This window comes from Astatotilapia calliptera, chromosome 12, assembly GCF_964374335.1.
Source record: "Astatotilapia calliptera chromosome 12, fAstCal68.1, whole genome shotgun sequence".
Taxonomy (NCBI): domain Eukaryota; kingdom Metazoa; phylum Chordata; class Actinopteri; order Cichliformes; family Cichlidae; genus Astatotilapia; species Astatotilapia calliptera.
This window is the reverse complement of record NC_137433.1, coordinates 13,029,883-13,055,462: the sequence shown is the minus strand read 5'-3', so window position 1 is coordinate 13,055,462 and position 25,580 is coordinate 13,029,883. Positions and strand designations below refer to the sequence as shown.

The 25,580-nt window shown below is 41.6% G+C and overlaps 2 protein-coding genes across 3 annotated transcripts in view; one reads left to right on the top strand and one right to left on the bottom strand.

Moving 5' to 3' along the window:
* glt1d1 (glycosyltransferase 1 domain containing 1) overlaps window positions 1-10,628 on the top strand; it is a 42,626-nt gene extending 31,998 nt beyond the window's left edge. For both annotated transcript variants that reach the window (XM_026188531.2, XM_026188532.2), the window contains exons 7-12: window positions 4,401-4,499; window positions 5,118-5,167; window positions 7,278-7,321; window positions 7,764-7,884; window positions 8,384-8,482; window positions 10,204-10,628. In XM_026188531.2, the coding sequence (XP_026044316.1) occupies window positions 4,401-4,499; window positions 5,118-5,167; window positions 7,278-7,321; window positions 7,764-7,884; window positions 8,384-8,482; window positions 10,204-10,350 (560 nt within the window). In that variant the 3' untranslated portion in view covers window positions 10,351-10,628. The remainder of the gene's footprint in view (window positions 1-4,400; window positions 4,500-5,117; window positions 5,168-7,277; window positions 7,322-7,763; window positions 7,885-8,383; window positions 8,483-10,203) is intronic.
* The window catches only part of LOC113034160 (transmembrane protein 132D), a 34,470-nt gene continuing 14,365 nt past the window's right edge, over window positions 5,476-25,580 (bottom strand). Inside the window, exons 4-9 of the mRNA XM_026188526.2 lie at window positions 19,472-19,664; window positions 17,459-17,602; window positions 14,132-14,337; window positions 13,600-13,864; window positions 13,236-13,427; window positions 5,476-13,148 (exon numbers count right to left, since the gene is read on the bottom strand). Coding sequence (XP_026044311.1) covers window positions 11,835-13,148; window positions 13,236-13,427; window positions 13,600-13,864; window positions 14,132-14,337; window positions 17,459-17,602; window positions 19,472-19,664 — 2,314 coding nt within the window. The 3' untranslated portion in view covers window positions 5,476-11,834. The remainder of the gene's footprint in view (window positions 13,149-13,235; window positions 13,428-13,599; window positions 13,865-14,131; window positions 14,338-17,458; window positions 17,603-19,471; window positions 19,665-25,580) is intronic.

The following is a 25,580-nucleotide window of genomic DNA, read 5'->3' as shown; positions in this document are numbered from 1 at the left end:
GCAGATCATTACATGGAGAAACCTTTGGAATGCAAGCATGCTGATCCACACAGGTATACACACAGGTGTACACACGGGTATTCACAGACGCGGACTACAGCTTTCTTGGCTGCTGCCTCAAAGCACATTGTGCGCTGTCTATCTTGCGTGCTGCACAATATCGTTTATTATTTAGTATCTACTGATATCTACTGCTAGCTAGTTTATTGTGATGGTGCTGTTTTTTTTATTATGTTGCTCTTTGTTGTTTGCTTTCTCTTCTGTTTTTTTTCTCCATACAGGTGACCCAGGTGTTTTGTTTGTTTGTTTTTTTCTTTCTTCCCCCCTTCTCACCGTCTCTTCTCCCCTTTGGTTTTCTTTCTCTCCCTCTCTTTCTTTCATTCTTTCTCCCTGTCCTATCCCCCAGTCATGTCTGTCCCGTTTGTAGCAACTGAAAATAAAATAAATTCATAATTTTAATAAAGGTCAATCAAATGGACCAATATGGCAAGGCCATGATGATCCACTTGGTAAAATAAATCCGCTTGGCATCTTTCTTGGCCTTAAGACAACAATTCTGATGGCTAAAGATCCAAACGGGACACCAAAAAAAAGAAGTAGGTACATCCTAGTGCTATCGCTTAAATCATTGCAAAATCTAGCTGTATTACTTTAATTTTGCACAAGGGCAAACATTTTCAGCATTTTGTATTTCTAACTTTGATTTTTATGACAAATACTCAATTCTCAAACTTATTTGAGTTTTTTGTGTGTGTTCAGCTTTTTTAATTTTTTTTTCGAGGGGATCTGTTTCTCTACAGTCCTGTTCAAACAGATGAACGATAGAAATACTCGCCAGGATTTTGGTGTAACTCTTGGCATTTGTGTTGTCATGTATAAATGGCATCTTTCCAATATGGTCTGGTCTACATTAATAAATAACCCCAGTGCCAAGTCTGTCGCTATGCAAGTAGATAACTGCACAAGCACTGCTCAGTGCATGACGGCATATTAGGACGATCATTAGTCACCAGTCTTAGTGTGTCATTTCACACCTTTGTGCCATCTCACAGTCACATTTTTCAGTTCCCCATGCATGACAGACTTCATGCAGTTAACAGGAATAACAGGAAATCACAGATCAGTCATTACAGGCTTGTGTGTCTCTCAATTAGTACTCACTTTTGTTGTACTGTGCTTGTACTGCTTTGTTGTAACATTTTCAGTAATGTTATTTAAGTGCTATTGATTACTGATGTTGTATACTACGTTCCTTTTCTATAAAGCTTATAGTTAAGGCTGGATCAGGTGACCCTGAACCGTCCCTTAACACTAGGAAGGCCCAGAGCCCAGCCATTTGGCTTTTCTACCTTTAAAACCCGGAGAGCAGCCAAATGGCTGGTAGGCTTTTAGCTAAGCTTTAGCTTCAGGCAAGTGGAAGCTAAATTGGCTAGTCATTCATATGTAAATTGGGTTGTTACCTGGGAATTCTGGAGGGAGGGGAGTGGGGGTGTGTGGATGAGGGGGTGGGGGAGCTGCTAAAAGCGGTGAGCTTCCTTTTGTTTCATCTTGATGCATTCTCAATCATCCAGGGAAACAAATCTCCAAAAGTCACCAACTTGGAGTGTTTCAGTTTGCCATCTTAGGGAGAAATCAACACACATGGGTGTATGTCCTTTGTTGCTGAGATTTATTGATAAAAACAGTACAAAAAATCAACCATTTGTACACATTTTTACAAATAATTATAAAAAGTGAGTGAGTACATTTCAACATTTTCAGCAATCACTCACAATCCTGGCACTGCCATGGTATCTGTAGTCTGCATTTACCACATGTGTATCTGTTGCAGTGAACACATCGCACAGTGGCATGATTGTTCTTGCAATTGTGTTTGACCTGACACATGGCTCTTTTTCCAGGGCTCGGTGTGGAGGGTTGTGTCAAAGGCAACTGTTCTTTTCTTGCCTTCTTCGCAGCTACATGAGAGTGAGCTAACTCCCTTGCAAGCTCCACCAGGAAGTCCACCCGTCTTTCCTTCGTCCCGGAGCATGCTTGATACAGCACATGTGCATTCAGTGCTGCCATGTCAATCATGTTATAAAACACGGCAACTGGCCAGCGCCGTGTTCCTCTGCGGACAGTGTACTCCCGAACCATCTGGTCCATCACATCCACGCCACACTTTGTTTTGTTGTAAAGGGTGACAGTGTTTGGCTTCCTTTTGGTAGTGTTATCAGTCTGAACCACGCCGTGCATGCTGCTAAGAATATAGACTGTCTTCTTCCGTTTGGCCGCATACGCCGTCAGCGTGGCAGCAGAGGTTGAAGGAATGGAGAGTTTAAATGTTAGTTGTAAACAGCTATATCATATAATAACTGCAGCTGTAGCTGTGATCAGACATCCCCCTGCAGGCCCTGAAGCTGAGCTCTGAGGTCCTCACAAACCTGCTGGAGCCAGCTTCCATCCTGGGGAGCACGTTTTTGTGTTTCAGCGCGGGGCGAGGCACAAAACCCAGATGGTCCAGATGGACCAGATGGTTCGGGAGTACACTGTCCGCAGAGGAACACGGCGCTGGCCAGTTGCCGTGTTTTATAACATGATTGACATGGCAGCACTGAATGCACATGTGCTGTATCAAGCATGCTCCGGGACGAAGGAAAGACGGGTGGACTTCCTGGTGGAGCTTGCAAGGGAGTTAGCTCACTCTCATGTAGCTGCGAAGAAGGCAAGAAAAGAACAGTTGCCTTTGACACAACCCTCCACACCGAGCCCTGGAAAAAGAGCCATGTGTCAGGTCAAACACAATTGCAAGAACAATCATGCCACTGTGCGATGTGTTCACTGCAACAGATACACATGTGGTAAATGCAGACTACAGATACCATGGCAGTGCCAGGATTGTGAGTGATTGCTGAAAATGTTGAAATGTACTCACTCACTTTTTATAATTATTTGTAAAAATGTGTACAAATGGTTGATTTTTTGTACTGTTTTTATCAATAAATCTCAGCAACAAAGGACATACACCCATGTGTGTTGATTTCTCCCTAAGATGGCAAACTGAAACACTCCAAGTTGGTGACTTTTGGAGATTTGTTTCCCTGGATGATTGAGAATGCATCAAGATGAAACAAAAGGAAGCTCACCGCTTTTAGCAGCTCCCCCACCCCCTCATCCACACACCCCCACTCCCCTCCCTCCAGAATTCCCAGGTAACAACCCAATTTACATATGAATGACTAGCCAATTTAGCTTCCACTTGCCTGAAGCTAAAGCTTAGCTAAAAGCCTACCAGCCATTTGGCTGGTGGCGGGTTTTAAAGGTAGAAAGGTAGAAGCCTGGGACTGCCAGTGTTAAATGTGCTGCAATAGGTCTAGGCTGCTGGGGACCTCTTTTACTATCTATGTGTTTATACATCACTATTAACAACCATTAATCATGGGTTAGTATGAATCTCTGACCTTTCCCGCAGCAGATGGGTGCCCCTCCCTGTTTCTCTGGTTCGGCCAGATGTTTCTTCCTGTTAAAAGGGAGTTTTTCCTCCCCATTGTCTCCTTCTCATAGGGGGTCACCTGATTGATGGGGTTTTATCTGTATTATTATAGGATCTATATCTTGTGCCTTGCGGTGATTGCTATTATGATTTGGTGCTATATGAAAACAAAAAATGAATTTAGTTGTATATGTGAATGCCCCAGACTAAGAGTAGCTGTGTAACAATATAGTATATTCTTCTGTTATTTCCACTGTCATCCATTACATACCACGCAGTTGTGACAGTAATTTTGGTTCGCCTCGACTCGAAGGTGAGTACAGTGTAGTTGTACTTTTGAAGTGAAAGGTTTGTTGACTAATGTGAGGTCTGAGACTTACAGGCTAGGTCGTGTGTTGCCTTTATGATGGGGTTGTGTAATAGGGTCAGGACTTTTAGCTGCTGTCTTTGCCAGGTCAGGTGCACGAGAGTAGCTGCTGGCATTGTGCACGTTTGTGTGCCTGCCAGTTTTTGATAATCTCTGGATTGAATGTGATAGCCGGATGATATTTGAGAGGAGCAGATTCCACAGCATTGCAGTTAAAGCCTAATTCTTCAGATGTTTGATGTCAGCTCGATATTGGCCCGGCTAATTTTTTTATTTAATTAGAGCTGATCAGTGAGCAAATTGTCACCCAAATATTCAAAGTGTGTAGTTATGATGCTGCATTACACACTGATTAGGGTGCGACCTTCCAGTGTTTTCAGCAGACTATTTCCCTCCTGATCAGAGAATTGTGTGAGCACATTAGTCACCGCTGTCTTATTTTCTTCGTGACCTTGGTTGATGTATTGCTTTCATTATCTGCTGATGTACTTGGGATGTTCATTATGCAGTGTTTTGATATTGTGGCGCTGTCTTTCTATTTGTCTGGCTTCTCTCCAGGTGTGAGGACTGAGCATGTGGATGAGCTGCGTGTCTTCCTATTGGTCTGTGGCCTCAGAAGAGTCAAAGACCCCCTCTATTTGGTGGAGGTTTTTTCAAGTATGCTGTGATTTTATTCATTATGTTATATTGTTGAATTCATTTCATTGTGCTTGCTATGAAATGCATGTGTATAACATGAAGTGGCGACGAGATCAGCACTCAGACCCAACCCGTTATTGAAACTAGAAATACATACCAGTAAATATGATTATGTAAGCTGCATGAAAAAGTGTTTGTACAGTGCAGCGGGGCAGCTCGTTCTAATTTTGTCAGGTCTTGCCTTCATGGTTTTTATGGTTTTTCTTTCTTTGGTGGATATCCTGTATGTCTTATTAGGTACCTAATATTTTGCCTCTAATTAACACGAGTGGTTTCTTTTTCAACCCCCCATATATACTGTGACTTTCACAGCACACAGTTATTGTGATGAGACATCACTAGAGGGCGTCAACATTGTATATTAATGTTGAGGAGAGCTACACGGTTCAAGTTTCACATGCACGTTCTTGGAATTAACACATACTGTCCACGAGTGTCGTGCATTAAACAAGCTTGTGGGAATCTGTGCAAGAACAGCCTCACTTCTTTTGACAACTTGCTCATTTAAAAAAACACACACAAAAACAAACTGCAGTATTGTTTTTTACATCACCAGTTATATTTAATGTTTTTCAGAGTGGCATTGTGAAAATCTGCTGAATGTGTTAGTCATTATTGGACCCAAGGTAAGTAAACAGTCCTTATGCACCAGTTTTGTTTTGTTTGTTTCTTTGTGTGTATGCTTTTGTTTTTGTTTTTTCCCTTTTCTGCCATGTGCCTCCGTACTGTCACTCTGTGTACTGCTGAAATTACCTAGAAACATCCCCCGGGAATTGAGGCAGCCTCTAATTGGATAGAGCAGACATACAGGCTTTAGTTGTTATGCTGGAATTAACGGACAGTGCTGGAAGGAAATGTCTTCTGAATACTGGGGAAGGGGTCAGCTATAGTGGTGGTTGAGTTGTTTTGTTTCTTTTTTTGGGGGGGGGGGGGGGGGGGGGGGGTTGGCATTACCTGCTTGACATTACTTGGCTTTTACTAATGACCTGTGTGGGAGTGGAGCAAACTCATTTTAATCCTCATAATATGTATCTGCACGTGTACGGGGAGCACAAGTTACAGGTTTTGCCACCCTGTCACATGTTATCATGTTTCTGTGCTGTGTGTCTCCCTGAAAACATTAAGTGCTCAGGTACAAGCTGTGTGTCTTCATGTCAAACAGTGCAAATAAATAAGTGGAAAATAGCAATTGAACTCTCAAACCCTGTCGTGAATAACCTCGTGCATCAATCAACTAGTCAGTCACACAATCAAATTAGTTTTTTTATTCATTTATGTTACATTTTTTTTCTTTTAAAAAAAATATCAGGTTGCAGTTTTATGTTAAAATTCTTGTCATATCCCAGAGAACAGCAGCAGCCTCGGTTCTTTGTTTTTCTCTCACCCATTGTTTTCTGTTTGCATGTCTTCATCTTCTCTTCTCCCCCCCACCCGACTTTGATACGGCATCAATGTACAGTACTTTAGCATCTGTTCTTTCTTTCAAACAGTGGTCTCAGGCAAAAGGTACGTTCTGCTTTAGCTTTGCACAGAACCAACTCAATTAGGCATGGCCACGGGCTTGTATGCACCGTCTTACTGCCGCTTCTTGCTTTTTTCACGAGGCTTTGCTGCTGCTGCTGTTTGATGAAACGGTTCAGTCGAAGCAGAAACATGTGATTCATCGTGACACGTCTGAATCACAGGCATGTTTGTTCAAGAAATGGAAATTATTAATTTTATACTAAAAATGTTTTCGTGTGACAGCCAGATTTCAGCTGTGTTAATTTAAGGATTATATATTTTTTGTGGAACAGTGTTGAACAGATTAAACGAAGTGAAGGAAAAAGATCTAAAAAATGCGAAGAGGAGGTGGAATGAGACATCCCTCGCTCAGGCTGTCTTGACATCACAGAAATCAGTATCACTACTTCATTCAAGTAATAAGCGCTGTGGCTTTGCAGCATCTGTGATTAAGAGGAAAATTCAGGTCAGTTTGTCAGCGATGACACATCTGACTTCTCTGTAAATGGGCTGTAAATTACAGAGTAAAATAAATCTGGACAATTCCAAAAAGGGAACGTTATCTCCCGTAACGATAGCAGGCTTTCACCTTATTTATTTGCTGAGAGCAAAAATGAAATCTAATTATATCTCTCTCAAACATCAGTAAAGGTATGACAGATTTATTAGAATGAACAGGAACACTGAAGCTTTCGCCATATGACGTAGCTTTGTTGTTTGTTTGTTTTTGGGCTCACTATAAGACAGCGCCGGTTGGGCTTAAACCGTGTATTTTTGCCAGTATCTTCATCATCTTGATCCGACCCCTGCTATTTTATAATTCCTGCAGAATCCCAGATCGCTCCAGGATGCAAAACTGCATTTCTTTTTTAATACATCTTAAAAAATAATTTCATGAAGCCATTTTGTGAGCTATAAAATAAAATGAGAAAAATGTAGCAGCTTGCTTAGTAGCATCTTTGACCCACATTGCTATGCTTTGACTTTTCTGTGGACAGGCTAATGCACATAAATCCCACATTGCAATTAATCAGATTGCCCACCCTGACCCCAATCTCTGAAAATGCAGGATTTTCCTGAGAATGATTTTCTCCTGTTAGAAGTTCTTAATTGTGTCATTTGATATTTTATATCCCAGTAATTAGGATATTGCAGGTATCCTTAATAAAAAAGAAAAACAGAAATTTTGTTGCACATGTTTCGGTCATTTTTGTTTTGCCTCTTGTTTTTCAGATTGATCCCGTTCTTTCTGCTGAAGTAGAAACGGTTGTTAAAAGGTAGGCCTTCAGCTTTCTTTGTGTTCAAACCGTCAGTTTTGTCTGTTTAATTGCTGTGATGTTCCATCTTTTCAGACTTGCCTGCCTTTGTGCTTCTTTCATGCGGTGCATTGAAAAACAAACGCAGCTCACATGTATCGTAACATAATGTGAACAGAATGCAAAATAGAGCTGAGCGCCAAGGTCCTCTTTTTATTATCTGTCCTCCCACACTCAAGTCTCCGCCGATCTTTCAGTTTTTCGCCACAGGGCTTCACCACAACAGAGATTTTTGCGGCAGGAAGCTGCCCTCTCTGCTTAAGACTTTACCTGGATGCTCCGTTCATGTCACAAACAGTGCAGCTGTGTTTCCTTGCCTGAGCTTGTCACTGCTGTTCAGCATCATTCACGCCTCTGTGAGCCCTGAGTCACACAGAACTGAGTTTTGCCACTGCTTTTACAGAACAGCAGGGGTGTTCTTGGCCCAGGAGAGGTGCCAACAGGAGCTTCATGCTGCCATGAAAAGGTGCTTCGCTGTGGTCAACAGCTCTGTTTCAGAGGGCATGTCAGCAGCCATCTTGGAGGTAAACATCTTTGAGGATGGTGGGTAATTGGACGGCAGGGCAGCACGATGTTCCAACATTGACAAGAATAACAGTTTGGTAATGGTAGTTTGATCTATCAAGGCATCTTACAGAGGAGCTTTTGCTTTTTAATCTAAACCACGTGAATCTTCTGCACTGTTTGTTGTTCAGCTACAATGCTATCTGGACACTTCTGGGACAATTACCCAAATTAATTGCTTGACTCCAATCTTCCCATTCTTGAGTGAGCAAATCCTCTTAATCTTTTTTAAACACAGGCAATTAAGACAATCCACAGTAGGCTTAAAGTGTTATTAGTTTGTTAGCATGTTTCACTTAACAAGGTATTAGCTTGCACAGATTGTTAATTCTTTAAGTGAACCGAAGCACAGAATGGCGGCGCTGTACACCATCCGAAATGCTCGAGTGACTGCTTCTTAACAATGACAGGATAAACAAGAAACTTTTGCCTTTGACTTATGCTTTCTGTCTTCACCAGGCCATTGATCTCGGGGTACCTGTGCTGGCTAGAAACATTCCAGGAAACGCAGCTGTGGTGCAGCATGAGGTCACCGGCCTTCTGTATTCTTCTCCTCAGGTATATATTGGCTGACCAGCTCTGTAGTTAAGCTAAGCGCTGTAGTCCATACACATAATGACTGTGTTTATGGACTACAGAGAGGATAAACTGTTGCCAGGGCTACAGGGACTCCTTTTACCTCAGCTGACCAGAAAAGTACACAACCGCATTAAGTAGTACCGACACACTGACTGAGAACAACTGGAGGGTTTGATGTCCTCTCCTTGCATAACTGGATAAAATAACAAGTCTCACAGTTTTAATCAGAAACTTTTGACATCATTTTGTAAACTTTGTAGTGGTTTTATCACGAGTCCAATCTGAGCAGGTAAAATATAACAAAAGGCCCCTCCTTGTGTTATATTTTATTTTATGTTTCCTCAGGTGCTTGGATTAGAATCAAAAGAAGTGCACCCTTTAGGGAGAGAACAAAGATACTATACTACCGCATAGTGATGCAACAATTAGCAGCAAGGTGGAAAGTAAGTAATCCCCCATGAGAACTGCTCAGTCTGATATTCAATGAGGTTTAATGCAATGGGAGATAACAAAGGATAAGGCCAATTGGCAGGGCTTAAGCGTTGTATTGTCAAGATCATGCTGTAGCGTGATGTTGTTGTAATGGTGGGGATAATTCCTCCCTGCACGTGTGCTCCACTGAGCTGCTGGTAGGAAGCTCACACAGATGGTTGCAGCAACTTGGACCGGATAAACAAGGACCTCGGCCAGGACCGACGGGCAGAGAGTGCTAGTCTTTGAGCCGCCTTTGCAGTAGCTCCCGTGCAGGACTTTTCACGCACGCTAAAGTCTTTCCTTATTCTTTCCACTGACAGTATTTCTTGTTCTTCAAGATGGAATTACATGAGGAGTGTGGGTATTAAGAAATGTGTCGAGCAAAGTAAACACAAAAGCACTCACGAGCTTTAAAGAGGAAAAATGGCCTGTCCTGTCGGGCTCTGTAATTTGCACCAAGAGTGAAGTGAATATAAGCGCGCCTCTCATAAGTTGAGCTTTAATCCTTTTGCTGTGAGGATTTATAGCCCTCATATGTCCATACAGAAGAGCTGTTTCCCACCAAGAGCCTCTCCAGACATAATCACATCACTTGAAGTGAAGTAAAGCAAAATGGCCTGCTGACTGGCAGTGGCTAAAACTTTGTGTGCCCATTGGCTCAGTGCAGCAGTGAATGTTGGCTGTCATGTTGCAAGAACACTTCAAGGCACTTTGACTTCATTTTGTTGGAGGCTTCTGACAGGCTGCTGGGCCAGCAGATGAGCAAACTAGGATTCTGAATGCTGAGTTGATGGACCTCATTTCTATGAATACGTGATGGTGTTATTACTCCCTTTTTTTATACTGTTGCTCTTTTATCCTTGTCTTTTCTTCGCCATGTTCCCAACACGACTGGTTCTACAGTATCTTTTTTTTCTAACTGTATCACTTTGTTTGTTTTTCTCTTTTTACATAAGCAAATGAGAGGTGGCAGCTATTAGGATAGAAAAAGGGGGTCTGTTGGGCATCCATATTTAGATATGGAGCCACAAATATCTCCATCCTTTGGCTATGTAAAGACACTTTTGAAGTATTTGCTAATCAGTGCACAGGCTTCTATCTGAGTTCTGTTCTTGTGCTTTGGATTATCGTTTATGCTTTAAAAAATATCTCCAGGCACCTTCACTGGCAAGCTTCAAGTGGCATTTGGCAATGAATGAGACTAATTTTGCCTTTATCCTTGCCAGGAATTTGTGCATCAATCTCAGAGGCTGTTGTCAGATCACGAGCTGAGAGAGAGAGTGGTGAGGAATGGAAAACTCTACGTGGAAGAGCGTCACGGCGTGAAACAGGAGAGAGAAACTTACCAGCGACTGGTGGACACTTTGCACTGAGCACATTAAACTGCAATCTGTAAACTTTCTCAGGGGCTTCAGCAGGAGAGAAGAAGAGCGCGACACTAGTCTCTCTTTGTTGCACAGGTATAATTATGCTCGTTTGCATAACAATGCGGTTTTATCTCTACTACCTGACTGAAAATTATGACGAAGAGTGCTTTAAACCAAAGACATATGACATTTATGATGGACTCTTATTTATGGTTTAATTATGATAAAGGCATGGATACTGTGATTATTCATTCTGCATATTAAATGGTTATCGATCTAAAAAATTATCACGTTTCTCTTTATCAGACTTTTCCAAATGAAGTCCAAGATTTTTCCAGGTTATGCTACCCCTTTCTGTTTTTTATGCTAAAATAACTGTGTTACACAAAGAGAATGAACCAGTATAACTTTGTTTAAAGGATAGAATGGCACAAAAGTCCTTTTGTTTGCTGTTACAAAGGTTGATTATGATATCGTACTGCACCAGCGTAAGCACCGTAACAAAAACCTATCAAATCAAGGACTGCATTAGTTCAGGCAGGCCACAAAGACGAGCTCGGCCACGATCCCAGCATGGCAGTGAGTCCCAGCGCTAGCCTACTTCAGCTGTCTGCTCAGTTGATGGTCTTCTATACAGCCAATTGACAAATCCCATATAGGAAGCACTGTTTAAGCTGCTTGCTGCACACCTTCAAGTCGCTTTGCAAATGACCTTCACCCCAGCTCCTGTGTGTCTTTCTTCTTCCTGATGTGTTTTTTCTGTGTTGGGTCTCGATGCTGCTCTCCCCACTTCATGCTGTCCACATATCCACGTAGAAATCTGTGAGGGGTCCCGAAACAGAGCTACGTTTCGAATGTAAAGTACTGCAGATGGAGATAATCTTAATCTCTGAATTAAGCAAAGAAAAAACTGCAGTAGATGACCAACTCAAGTGGCTGGTGCTTAACATAGAAAATCAATTAATAGGCAATATTGAAGATCAGTCTGTTTTAATGTTAAAAAAGCAACTGAAAATTAACCCAACTTAAAATTACAAATACATCTTTTATGCTGCATAATAGAAAACACTCCTTTTGGTTCTTATTATTTTAATCAAAGCCATATGTCTACTGAAATCAGTGTCAGATTATGCTGATATAGGATATATTTTCAATTTGGAGACACTTTCTCTGGGTGTCTTTGTACTGTATGCATCAGCGTGTGAGTGCAACAATTTAGAAGTAGATATCCACATGCAGCTTTAATATTTGGTGGCTTTGTGTGAAAAGGGAGTCCGTCTGAATTGGCCGTCTCAAACACGATCACACACATCTAACTCTCCAATATTAACAATAATATACAGTACATGTAAAAGGCCTTGATAGGTAATGAAATGTAGAGGAGGGCAATTCCAAAATCATAAATTCTCGAGAGTTTTCAGAGTTGACAAAGGCATTGAGGTGATCAAAGCCACATCTGCTGTACATGTGAGGTCTGATCAGGTTCTCTATTATAACTGGTCCCCAGGCTCTGTGATGGGCACTTGAGGTTCCTCCCCACAGCTGTCCTCCTTTCCAACCCAATGGATGCCATGGCCGTTCTCTCTGGGTGGGAGATGTGGTGAATGCTGGCGCTCTAGTGTGGAGAAGGTTGTGAACTGGACTCTCTTTCTCTTGCTGGTGGGCGAGTGGAGGGACTCTGTGGGCATCGGTTTGCCTCTGAGGGAGCCTACGCAACTGAGGGGAGAATCTGTGACGGAGGCCAGACAACTGGGCCTCCTGGAAAGAGAGCCAGTCTTATCAGGCCCAATGTCTATCACAGTGGTTGTAGTTTGGGAGTCTTGCTGGACCGGGCTGCCCGGCACGCTCATCACCAGCTCAGCATCTGTGCCCAGCCATACCCAGTCGTGCCTGTGGCCTGTGGGTTCCTGGCCGTGAGAGGGCGGTTTCTTGTGCCTGAACTTAACAACATATGAGACACAGTTTACCAGAAAAACCAGGATGGCCAGGCAAAAGACACCCAACAAAGCATACATGCCAATCTCTAAGTCTGTTAGAGGCCTGTTTGCCAAAACTTCTTCACCACCAACTTCTATTTCTGTCGTCCCCTGCCCAGGGGTCTCCACCTTGGTGGGGAAGTTGTTGGAGTTTACCAGATTCCTGGGAACTTTCACCGTGCTGGTGAAGCTAACGCTGCTCATATCCTCCACTATCATGTTGTCTGACCCGTATCCTTTGCTGTTCTCACCAGGGCTGCTCATTAGGCTGACATTAGCCACAGTAGTAGGACTACCAGGACTTCCTGAATTACTGGTCTTACCCACTCCTCCGAGGCTACCGCTGGTTATCAGGGTTCTTTCTGTAGATTTAATAGTGGTCGTGATCTTCTGTATGGCGCTTTCTTCTCTGTCTAAGTTTGGCATGCGTGGTGAAGCATCCTGGGATGGCTTTCTCTGCTTCCTCTGACGCTCCACTTCTTCCCCATCGTTCCCATAGTCAGTTTCCTTGTTGCTAACAGTACTGCTGTCGAATATTCCATCTGATCGCTTAGTGTTCGCTTGAAATTTGACCTTGAGGGTGCCGTTGCCTACTGCAAAAGTACTTTTGCGTTTGGACTTCTGACAGGCCTCACAGATGGACATCTCTACTCTGACCAAGACTCCCTCGCCCTCTCCTTCTGCCGCCACAGCTGGTGGCGTGCCCTGCACCGACACCACTCCCTGATCTAGAGAGGTCACCGTCACACGGAAAAAGGATTGATCATAAATGTCAAGAGGTGTCTGATTGCCATCACTGAATTGTATCCAGGCACTGACCAAAGCTTCCTAAGAGAACAAAGAAATTGTAAAAAGATTGTACTTTGATCTTTGAATCTAAAATCTTTACATTTAAAAAATGATAAAGGATGTTACCTGTTTGGGACTCTGTAGCACCTCCTGTGTGGTTGTGGTAGCCAGTATGGCCCTGTTGCTTCCTGCACTGAGCTGTAATGTCATGGAGAGCCCTGTAACCAGCTGAACCCCCAGCTCTGTGATGGTCACTTTGTCATCCACAACTCTGATAGTTGTTTTAGCCAAGATGGCATCAGATAGTGGAGAAAACACCTGTCAACATCAGGTAAAGTCACCTTTTTTAGGCTGCTTCAGATTTGATCTCATTTTTAACTCTTTGCCTCAGACAGAAACGGTTCAATTCAGAAAAAGAGTTACTCTGTGAAAAGGCAGCAAGTTAGAGCTGGCTCACAAGACTAATCCAAAGAGTATTCCAGTTTATTACCTGGATGGCAGTGGTCCCAAAGTCTTTCCCCGACAGCACTCTTCCTGCCTGTAGCCTTGCCACTCGAGTGTCCTCCACCTTCATGAAGTATCGAACCAACCTTGTGACATCCACCTGCCAATCAGACCCCAGGAAATAGGCCTTTGGATCCCGGGGGTCTTCTTGCTCTGCCATGAAATGGGTTAGCACCCTCACAAGGGCATGCTGAAACTGCAGCATACAGCCCTTCCCCTTCCGATCGTCTTCATCACTGTTCCAGCCAGTTCTGGGACATGAGCACAAAAACATACGGGCAGGTCAGGCCTATCAAACAGTACATGCTTTCACCTCTATATCAATCACTCAGCCCTGTCTGTCTCTTTATTTGATTGGATCACACTGAATTATTGCAGTGCATTACATAATGGAATCTAACCTCTAAATCCTCGGAGAGATATGATTTAAATTTGTATGAATAAAAAAAATGCCCCTGGAAATCACACCTACTGTAGAAATTAAGCAAAGGGATTTTGTGTTGTTAGTGGTTTCCTACCTTTTTGAGGTGAGGATGGGTACCCTCCAGCTTTTGATCTGGCTCAGCTCTGTGTCTGACACCTCAATCTGGAGAGGAAGCCGGGGCATCCACACATTCAGTTCGAGCTGAGCACTCAGGTAGCTGTAGGTGAAGTTTACCGTCATCTTTATCTTCCCCTTAACCTCTTTTCCATTTACGAAAACATAGTCACACCTGTCGGACACCTGGAGAGGTAACGATAACATGGAAACAGTCCGCCGGCACGTGAGCATCTTATCGTTTTTTGTCTAAGATGATTATGTAAACAATCTACATCAAACTCGGGATTAAACTTGCTAATGAAAGCGATATTCTTCCTACCAATGACAAAAAATAATCAAGTATTCTCATGAAAGTCACCATTTTAACACATCGGCCATTCCTGCAACAACAAATAGCCGTGAAGCAGTTTTGCACTGGATGTGTCACCGCAGTAATGTCAGCTGGCTTTAATAAACTACTGTGATGATCACCGGTGTGAGGCGTTGGGAAGAGGCAGCATTGCAGTTTTATGTTAATCGAAATATCATGTAGTCCACGCTGAGCATCAGTCCTTCACAACCAAGTGCATTCATTACAACAGAATTTCAAAGGTGACCTTTGCAAGTTTGGGCAGCTGCTTCAGCATCATTTTGCGTCACGTCAGGAGGTTTCACTTGGTCGTCTTTGGCCAATACAATAATTAACAAATCACTGAACTCTAGTGACTGAAAACACCCAGGGGAATAAAAGGAAATACACTGACATTGACAGATGGCTAAAGGATGACTACATATATAAGTTACATCTCGAAGCGGTGTGGACCCAAGACGTACGAGATGTGCTGTCACCGGGTCGTGCAATTTTTAGTTGTTTTTTTTTTTTAGAGTATCCTGTGTCATCATTGCATCTCGGAACTCGTGGATATGGAACATCTTTAGAATAACCCCATCACTCATCATGTCAGCCCTGCTGCTAACTCGGATGTAGTTTCTGCTTTTATACCTAACAGTGTATTTCTAAGAAGTGGCACAAAACCTTTCAAATAGATGTCAGGGAAAAAATTTCCATGCAAAAACAGAACAACAGACAAGGGCTCATTTATTTTCAGTGCACTTGTGTTGAATCTTCATGTATTTAATTCAGTGTGTGGGAAGTCAGCTGGTCAGCCATGATTTCAGGCAATTTGCTAATTTTCTACTGTGTTAGAGGAGCACTTTCCAGGACCTCCACCGTCTGCTGTGTTCAAATAATATTCCAAAGAATAAGTTAAAAGGGAATGCCATTTTGAATGTGCCATCCGCCAACTCATTCCAGTCATAATCTCATTCTTTGTCCAAGAATATCCCTCACCATTTTCGGTATCGCAAAGATATTTATGTTAAAATGGGATTTGGCTTTCATCACTGGGTACAGTATTACAGACAGGCAGAAATTAAAAATGCTGAAATGCGCGCTTCAGTGACACAACTCTGCACATGCACATAGAGAGTTTTACTGAATGTGCACAATTAAAATATCAAGTAAATATCATGTAATATCATGTAAATTTTTTGGTTAAACTGCTGTATCACCTAATAAAAAGTTCTGGTTAATAACACGTGCTCAAAAATAAAGGAAAACTTTGAAAACACATCAGATCTCAATGGGACAAAAATCATGCTGGATATCTATACTGATACAGACTGGGTAATGTGTTAGGAACGAAATGCAAATCAAAATGATCAGCCTACAAAGAGCTGGATTCAAAGACACCCTGAAACTCAAAGTGAAAAAATAATGCGGAAGTCTAGTCCATTTTGCTGAATTTTCATTGCAACAGCTCAAAATGGTACTCAGTAGTTTCTGTGGCCCCCACATACATGTATGCATGCTTGACAACATCGTGTTCCTGACATGGCAGACGGTGCCCTGTGGAATCTCCTCCCAGATCTAGACCAGGATGTCACTGAGGTTGTGGACAGTCTGAGGTGCAATCTGGTGGTGTTGGATGGACAGAAACATAAAGTCCCAGAGGAGTTCTGTTGGATTTAGGTCAAGCGAGCATGGGGGCTTGTTAGTAGTATCTATTCCTTTGTCCTCCAGGAACTGCCCGCATACGTCACCACATGAGGCCGGATAATGTTGTACACCAGGAGGAGCCCAGAATCCAATGCACCAGCATAGCACCAAAGCAGCTGAAACTGATTCACAACCCCCTCTGATACTTAACTGACCAAATCAAAATGTTAAAATGTTAAATGCTCAGATGTAAATCCTTCATACCTTATTTCCATATTTTTCTCTGTATCATTTCTACACATTTGGGAATCGCTTCCACCAAAGAGGGAGTTGTTTTTTTTGTTTGGGGTTTTTTTTCCAGGTCACGTGAGCTATAAATTCCAGATAAATCCTTCCCCATCTATCACTAGCAGATTTGATCTTCAGGCAAAATAGAGGAGAAAATATATCTGAGTCAAGCTGTTAGACTAAGAAGATTAAAGGGAATATTTGTGACTGAATCTGCTATCTGGTCAGCAAACATACAACATGGCTATAGTCAAGGTTGAAAAAGAATATTTTAGTCCACAGTCGTCCTCTTGACTGTTCCACATAATTCTGTTTTTCTATAACCCGCACAAATCTGTGCTTGATACAGGTACACTTACTGCCCGTGACCTCGTCATACTGCAAGTGCATTTATTTATTAGCTGGGACAGCTTCCGTTGGATAAACTTACAAAATTCAATTGCGCCAGAGAACTGGAGCCCACTGCATGGCTATTTCTTTTTTAATCTTGGGTAAATATATCAAGAGCCTTTGACCTCGAAGGCTAGGCACCTGACTTTCAATTTCATCCATAAACAATTTCTGCAGTCAGTCGTGCTCACTTATACAGGATAAAAGGGACAAGTCGCGGGATGGAAGCACAGTGGTAGATTGAGAGGTCATGTTGTGAGCAATTTAGCACAGTAGCTGTTCATTGTCGGGGAGATTGATGGGAAATGTTGTCAAAGTCTCACTAATAGTTTGTTTTACCATGTGGAAAAGAGGGAGAGAGTAAAAGTGACTTTGGAGCAACGTCTTTGTGTTCAGCTGTCCTTCCCTTGACACATAAAACTAACCTTGTCCATGAGTATTACAAAGAAACTACTCAACTTTCTTATGCCTCTCAACATTAGGACAGGGAAGCAAGGTCCAAATATGAAGCACTTTATTGTTGTTGATGGACATACCACTGAAGTTCACATCCTTTGTTCTATCATTGTTCTTGGAACGTTTAAAACCAAAGGGACGGGGAATTTGTTCATTGTAAAGTAAGTCATAAGGGGGACGTGCAAATCCTACCTTGAGAACGTCTTCATCAGTGGAGCTACAGTCTGTGTAATCAGACACATCCGTGACTACTCCATCTTCCTCCACAGCTACCGTCCTCACAGGCATCACCACCTTCTTTCCCGTCAGCACAGCGGTGTTCAGAATCTCCGTGTCCTGCAGAGAGAGCAAAGAGAAATGAGTTTCATATTCCAGTTCAGTTTTAGAGTTTACGTGGTAGTGCTACTGTCACAGTGACAAAGATTTTTAATTTATTTATTTTTTTAATAAGAGTGGCATGGGATGCAGTTAGAGGAGGTAGACAGGAGACACGGGCGATGAAGCGTGACTCAGCGACTCAGCAGCAGTGGCGAGGTAAGAAGGCCAATCCGCCTTTGGGAAACAAGTGGGGGAGTAGAGTTAAGGCTGGGTGATGGCCCGGTCACCACATAGAAGTAAGAGCTAATCTTGGATTTTTTACTGCACAGGCATGTCCCTCAAAGGGATGCTGTATCACTTCACACATGGGAAAATACCCAGAAACATGGACTAAAAATAGTCTTTATCACACACAGAGCCTGCCTGCGATGCACGGTGCATTGTTAATTATAAATGTCACGGAAATAAGAGCGCTCATCCGCTTCTGGACGAGTTGGTGGTTCGATTCCTGGCTCCTTTTGTCTCATTGTCTTTTGGCATAGATTGGTTGGGTTAGGGCCTTGTTTGATCAATAGCTTCCCTTGGTCTTTGAGTACCTGTTAGGTGACTAAGAGGTGAGCTCTAAAGCACTTTATTCCACAAATGAAGGCTATTTGCGTAACACTATAAATGTGAGGTGCCTTGTTAAAATAAATTGATAGTTATTTGTAGGAATCCTTGGATAATCAAAGCATGAAAATGAAGCAGATGGGTAAGTGTCGTTCTCTATGAAAAAAAAGAAAAAAACAACAGAAAACAGACTGCTTTAAATGAAGCTGAATTAATCGAATATTATAAGCTGAAGTGCCGTGCAGTTCTGTGAATGAACAAATCAAATATAAAGAGACATTTGGCCACTCCAAGTATGAAAATGAAGCAGATGGAAACTTGTCCCCTCGAGAGTAAAACCGCTTTAAATTAGGCAGAAATAAATAAACGTGCAACTGAAAACTCTGATGTGAAGGTAGTATCAGTGAAGCTTTTTTCTTTCCTCCCCCCTCCTATAGAAGTAGTGAGCAGCAGCACTAGCTGAAGTTCATGGAGCAAGGCCAAGAGTGATCAGTCAGCGCTAATGTCCCCTTGAGCCAACCATCAAATCTCCTCCTGTTTGGCCTGAGGTCAGCTTCTAATCCACCAGCGAGATGAGCCATGTCAAATTTACAAATCGGGATACTGTAGCTTTTCCACATAGCTTTGAGCACTTCAGCACCTTTAAGATGGAAATGAAGCATATAGCCTGCATAATCTTACTAAAGCCTTCATTAAAAGTATAGCAATTATCTTTTATTTGTATAAATTACATATTTCAATTATATGTAGTCGAACAAATGTGAAAGTTATCTCTCAAAACACTGTTTTAGTTAGGAGCTGGCCCCGGTGACAGATAACTCAGATTCAGCACGGCAATTAAATGTGCTATAATGTTTCTCATTGAGTAGAGGAGATTATATCACGGGTTAATAATAGAGGTAGCACAATAAAAGAGGCCTGCGGCACCAAAATAGAAGCACATGAAGCAGCTGTTAGCAGGAGAGAATGACCACATAATGCACGCTAGAACAGAGCAGAACAACACAGAGGAGACATCAGCTAGTTGACAGTCAACAACACAAGGTCACAGTCTGCTCAAAATAGAAGCCATTTACTAAACAGTCCAAAGCATATCCAGCCTTCTGTGTATGCAAACCAGACAGGAACAGATCAGAGCAAAGTGCATTTTATGATATTTTCATGCACCGACGCTCAAAGAATGCAATCTTAGCATTATTGGAAACTCTGCTGTTGGCAACATCAATCCTGGTGTTTTACTCTGATTAGGTGTGACAGGAGAGATGACAGCTAACTCACCATTATGAGAGGAGCTAGGCCGACAAAGTCTCTCTGAGTGGTATAGATCCTCATGGCTCCTTCGGTCTTGACTCCGTTTTTGGATGTGGATGGTAGCTCCAGCTTCCATATGATTACCTGGCTGTCGAGAGGGCTGCTCAATTCTTCAACTTCAAAATCAATTTGAAGTACCTCCAACAAACTGCTTTCAAGCCTGAGTGGTAAGCAAAGAGCTGTGTTAATTTGACAGATGAAACATGCATTATATACACGTGAAATCACACCTGCTTTATAATTTCAGTACAACACATCTTGTGTTAAAACGAAGATAATCAGACTCTTGTTAGCGCAGCTTCATGTTGCCTCGAGTGCTCTTCGGTTCAAGCAATAATGTAGCTTTTAATGTTTCTAAAGAGACCTGTGTATCTGAGGTTAAGTGATTAAACACAGCACAAAAGTTTACTGATCCAAAACCAGGATTACCGAGAAACAAAAAGATGTGTAGGCACACTCTGCACTTTCAGTTCAATTCAGTTTTATGTATGTAACACAAAAAAACAAACACAAGTGCCTCAAGGTGCTTTATACTGTAAAATAAAGACCCTGTTAGAAAGAAAACTCTGAAAACTGGGGCCAAGGCAATGGTGGGAAGGAAAAGCTCCCTTTCAACAGGAAGTAACCTCAGGCAGACCCAAGCTTAACCCTTTATTGACCATGGGCCCACCAGCGGGCCCATTTTACAGGTAAATTTGAAGGGCCGGTCAATAAAGGGTTTGAAGGGGCACCCTTGACCTGGACTGGAGATGAGGGGAAAGAGAACAGAAAAGGGAAGGCAGTGAGAAATGGGACGTAAATATGTTCTGTAGTTTGTCTATTACATGCTATGGGTCAGATTTACTAAAGCGCTGCCTCAGTGCAAAGTGGGTTTTGGCATAAAACAGTAGTGTCAGTGTTTGCAAAGACAGTGCAGTGATAATATTATGTGTATGTGGCAACTAAGAGAATTTTGCAACTGACCCCTTTCCTTTCTCAGAATAGAAAATTTTTAAATCAAGCGCTCTGATAGATTTACTAACGTTTGCGACATGCAATTTACTGCTAATTGCTAATTGCTACTGCTAATTGCTAGCACTAATTGTGCTGATATTTAACACAGAAAATGAGCATGTCCTATTTTTTTCACTTGATTTTTAAATAAACTGTGTTTAATTCAATTCACTCTTATTTATATAGCGCCAACAATAACAACAATAAAGAAAATTGTGCTCTTTTTCACTAGGAAAAAAAACCCCACACAGACATATGAGCACTATTTGGCAATTGTGCTTACATGCTTTTTCAACCAATTTAGGGAACTTGGCCCTACAGTGAGTCTACAGCAACGCTTTCCGCTCCAAAAGGCCAAAGCACAGCAAGGCTTCAGACAAAAATCAGCATGTTATCATACTAACAGACTCACATATTTAGTTCTTCATCCATTTCCTGAATGCCTGCATAAAAACTTCAATCTCAGTCTTTTCAGTGATTTTTGCGTTTTTCTGTTCCTTCATGATTTATAAAGTTATAGATGCTAGTTTCAGCTGTCTCCTCATTCACAAGGCACAACAGCAGAATCACAGTCTCCAGCTATTGCACTGTATAGTAACTGAAGCCTGTGTATTATTGTTGTATTTTTGTAGGCTCTCTAATTTACATCACAAAATGCCTTGAGGCGACTCCTGTCGTATGAATTTAGTCTTTAATTTAAACTATCAAGTAAAAACCTAACATCATTATTATTATTACTATTATTTTAATTAATTAATTCGTTGATTTTTTTTTAAGGAAATTTCAATTCAAAGTGAGTTTGCTTTTTTCAGTACGAGGAAGAAGTAAAAGCAGTTGAGACTGAGCCTGGAGTTTTGGAGATATTCATCTTAAAATTCATAGTGACATGTTACGAATTTGGCCCCATGGATAGAAGTGTAGAAAAAAAATTTTCAGAGTGCGATGTGATCCTAGTGTTTGTGACAAGACACAGTCCTTTTTTTTAGCCGTGGAGTGGGCTTTGCATCTCTAGGCTTCTTCACAAGCTAAACTAGAAAAGAACAGAGCTGAATTTCTCTTTGCTGACACTCCCCTCGGGTTGCTGGTCGCGTTAAATGGGTGTAGAATAAAAGGTGGTCTGAGGACAGCGGCATCCTGAATACAAAACAAAGTATGAGCCTGTGTAACTTATAATAGCCTCTCAGTGATGACAGCTGCAAGAGAGCTTCCTAGCCACGGATTCAATTTTCTGCCATGGTCGTGTTGTAGTTAGTACCCTGGGTTTATTTGCGGGCATTGTATGGAGCTGCAGAAAAGATGTATTGCTGGACAAAAACGCAATAAGCATAAGCACATGGGCGTTATCAGTCTCACTGCATCTGTGTGTCCATGTTATAAATCTGTGTCTGACTCGTGTGGAGGCACAGCATGAAAATGACCTCTAAAAAGGCTGCACACCAGCCGCCTTTTGTTGCTCTGGAGTAACAACAGGAGAAACTGAAAGTAGTTTTTTATTATTCCTTCATTAAGTTCCAAGCGCAGCAACAAGGCACACAAAAAGCTGTCTCTGTTTGGTTCTCTCAGTCATAGCTGCCATCATTAGGAGCTAGACAGAGATTGAGTGTAATTTAATCATTTTAGGCTATCGCTCAAAGACCCAGGAATAAGATAATCGCATTCTGGTCAACTGTCAAAACAAGATATGTTTAATTCAGATAAACATGCCTATGTGGTATGAAGTCGGTATTCACCGTATTAACACACATATCCAACAATATATGGGGGATGTTTTTATGTGTGTGTTATGTAAATAACACACACATAAATAACACCCCCTGTAATTTATTGTGGAGCTTACAGGGAATGGATGCTTCAGCATCTTGTTTACGGATGGCAGTCTGCCTGAGAATAGCAGTACTTAAATATTAAGATCCACACCAAGCCCTTTGCAACTGAGGATAAAAATAAATAAATAAAGCTTAAATGTATAAATACAGCAAATACTTTTGGTGTTTGCTAAAGCCAGCTAAGCAAAAAGTCAGAGAAGTCCCCATAGTGGTGTGACAGTAGACGCTCCCAGCAGGGGTTCCGTTAGTTTCATGACATTTTAGAGAGGATTAGCAAAAAGACTGGGTAAATAAATATTTTAACCCATAAAGAAGTTGTAATAAACAATGTCACAATCCACGGCAAATGGGGAAAACAACATAATGAGGTCAAACCTATAATGACAATAAATTCAGTGTTGTCTCTCAGATTACGGCAAGCTGTCTAATGTTGTATGAAATCTGACAAAGCAATCTTCCACAAAAGCACGCTTAGCTTTACCATTTTTGAATGAAACTCTATAGTGGGTCTAAAAAAAAAAAAAAAAAAAAAAAAAAAATATATATATATATATATATATATATATATATATATATATATATATATATATATATTCACACACAGATCAAAATCTTGTTTCACAAACATCTCTTTAAAATTCCTCTAGAGGCAGAATCTAACTCTTACAGTTGACATTTTAAATCTAAAGTGTATATGTTGAGCTGGAAGAGTTCTGCAGGCACCTGCATACGTCTTTCACCACCATGCAAAACATTTATTCAATAGAAATAAATAAATAACTAAAGCATCCAGATTCTCTTTCCGTGCCATTCTTCGTATAATGCCATTTGTATTAGGGCACATGGTAATGCACAAAGGCCTATAAATCATGCCCACTGTATTCTAAGCCTATTTTCAGTGCTTTATTCATTTCTGATTGAATTTTCTGATTTCCCATGGGCCCCACCCTGACCGTTTCAGGTTAACCTATGAGTCACTACATTTTAAACATCTTGGAATGACCCTTGCCATCCAGAGGTTAACACCTGTGCTGCCTGTAACGGAAATGTTTCCGGTAATTGGATGAAAGGTATTTTATGCGCTCCAAAAGAATTGCAAGAAAACCAGTCATCCTCTGCTTTTGAGTCTGAATAAAAAGCTTTTTAGCTTTTAGTAACAACATAGTCTTTGTTACTATGTTGTCATTTTGATTCAGAAAGCTGCTAGCATAGCCCTAATGGGCTTTTGCCTATATAATTTAATAATAATACAAATCTCAATATGATAATTGTCTCCGAACGAAGTCAATGCTTTATTTAATTATGATACAATTTTGAGATTTCCCATGGGCCCCCAGACTGTGGTGCTGTCAAAGGTATTAGTTGAGGAAATGTAGGCAGGTCAGCAACAAACTTTACTGGAATTTTCTGAAACAAACTAGCGTGTGAAGAGACCCGAGGGCTGTGCAATTAGCCTGAATTAGTGTTAAATGGTACAGAAAATGGTGAGTGCTGGCACCAGATGATCCATCACAAACATGGACGGTGTAGAGCTGCATATATCACACTAGAGCAAACTCCAAGCCCGTGGATATCAAGTGCACTCTTGCTAACTTTTCTGCAGCCCAGAAGTGCCACGAGAAAATAATGTTCCACTGCGCTATTTTTTTTTCCATCCAGCGTTTGTGTCTATTGGTGCAGCCATAACCACAAAGGAAACCTGGCAAACCTTGCCCCCATCGATAAGCCACAGGTGGATCTGACTGTCATCGTGATTGCATTTTCCATCAAATTCATGTGTTGCTTGTGGTGTTTAAGACCGTTTTAGCCTTATTCTTTCAGCTGCAACCCTGGTGGGGTAAACGCTCTGGGGACTAAGTAAAGAACAAGTATTAATAAAAAACAATTCCAACTGGTTACTACACTTTGCAAATCTTCTGTAAAGGTCATCGAGTTGTCTACTAGGCTTTAGTTGTCTGCTTTAGGATTAGGTCGTCAAATGAAGGCCAATGAAATCGCCTGGAATTGTTTGCTGCCAGCAGAGAAAAACGAAGCATTGAATATTTGTGTTTGTCAGGAAAACTGAAAGGCTTTACATGATTTCTAAAAATCAGAGTCTCTATCGCTTCTCATCCACCAAGCTCCAAGGGATCATCTAGGAATGGTGATGCTGGACAATTAGAGATGCAGTTTAAATGACCCGTCTTTCACAGTATTTGGGACTCATTAAGTTACAGCCAAAATTGTAAAGTGTTTCCTGAGATTGCCTCGATGAAGAGTTGACTCACTTCATGGCACAGCCCTCAGTATAACACCGTAATATAGGAAACAAAACAGAGACAGAAACAGAGGCTGCGCAGTCAAACTGTCACTTAAGGACCCAAAAAATCACTTTAGTATGCAATTAATACCTGATAACCACACATTACAAATAGGTAGTGTAGATTTTAACACATCCCTGTGGCAACTCCACTGTTGGCAGTAGCAAAAAGGTACAGTAATAAGCAAACCTGAGTGACAGACCATGGCATAACATTTTTCCCCTGCGTTGCCTTGTCCTTTAAAAAACAAGACGGAAAAAAAAACAGGTGTCTTTTAATCTCAGGAGGCACGGGCCACGCTTATCAGACTTAACTCTTAATTGTACTCAGCTCATTGCAGTTAAGCGAAATGAAGCTGCACTTGGCTGAACTTTAAAGGACATCTGAGAAAGGCTGGTTGTCAGGGAATGGTTGTAGTCCTGTTTAATGAGATTATGGAGCAAGTTAAGTACTTCTTAGGAACCCAAAGAGCCGACTGATCAGACCAACCTGCAGATGTCTTGCAAATAGTTTTAGCATCAAGCCTTAGGATGCACTCAGTAGCTTGCACTTTTTAGGTTAAAATAAAGCAGGGTACTACATGCTAGAAATACCTTCCCGTTCACAGTTAGTGAATGTCTTGAAATAATTAAAGTGCAGACAGAAAGTGGGACTTAAAGGGGGGTAAAAAGCATACCTCCCTACAAGGACTTTCTTTACAAGAATACCTGCAGTCATCCAGTGGTTAAAGTATATCCCCTCTGGACAATATGCAATGAACCACATACATGCAGACATGTACAGTACAGACTGTTTGTGATTTGCTTTTCCAATGCAGACACACGTCCGCTTTAAACAGCTGGAGGTACCGGCAACCCACGATGCATTAAAATTCCCCTTTTAGCTCTGCGGTCTAAATATATCAGCGGTGATAGATTTCCCAGCAACAAAAAAACAGACATACATGAATAGTCTACA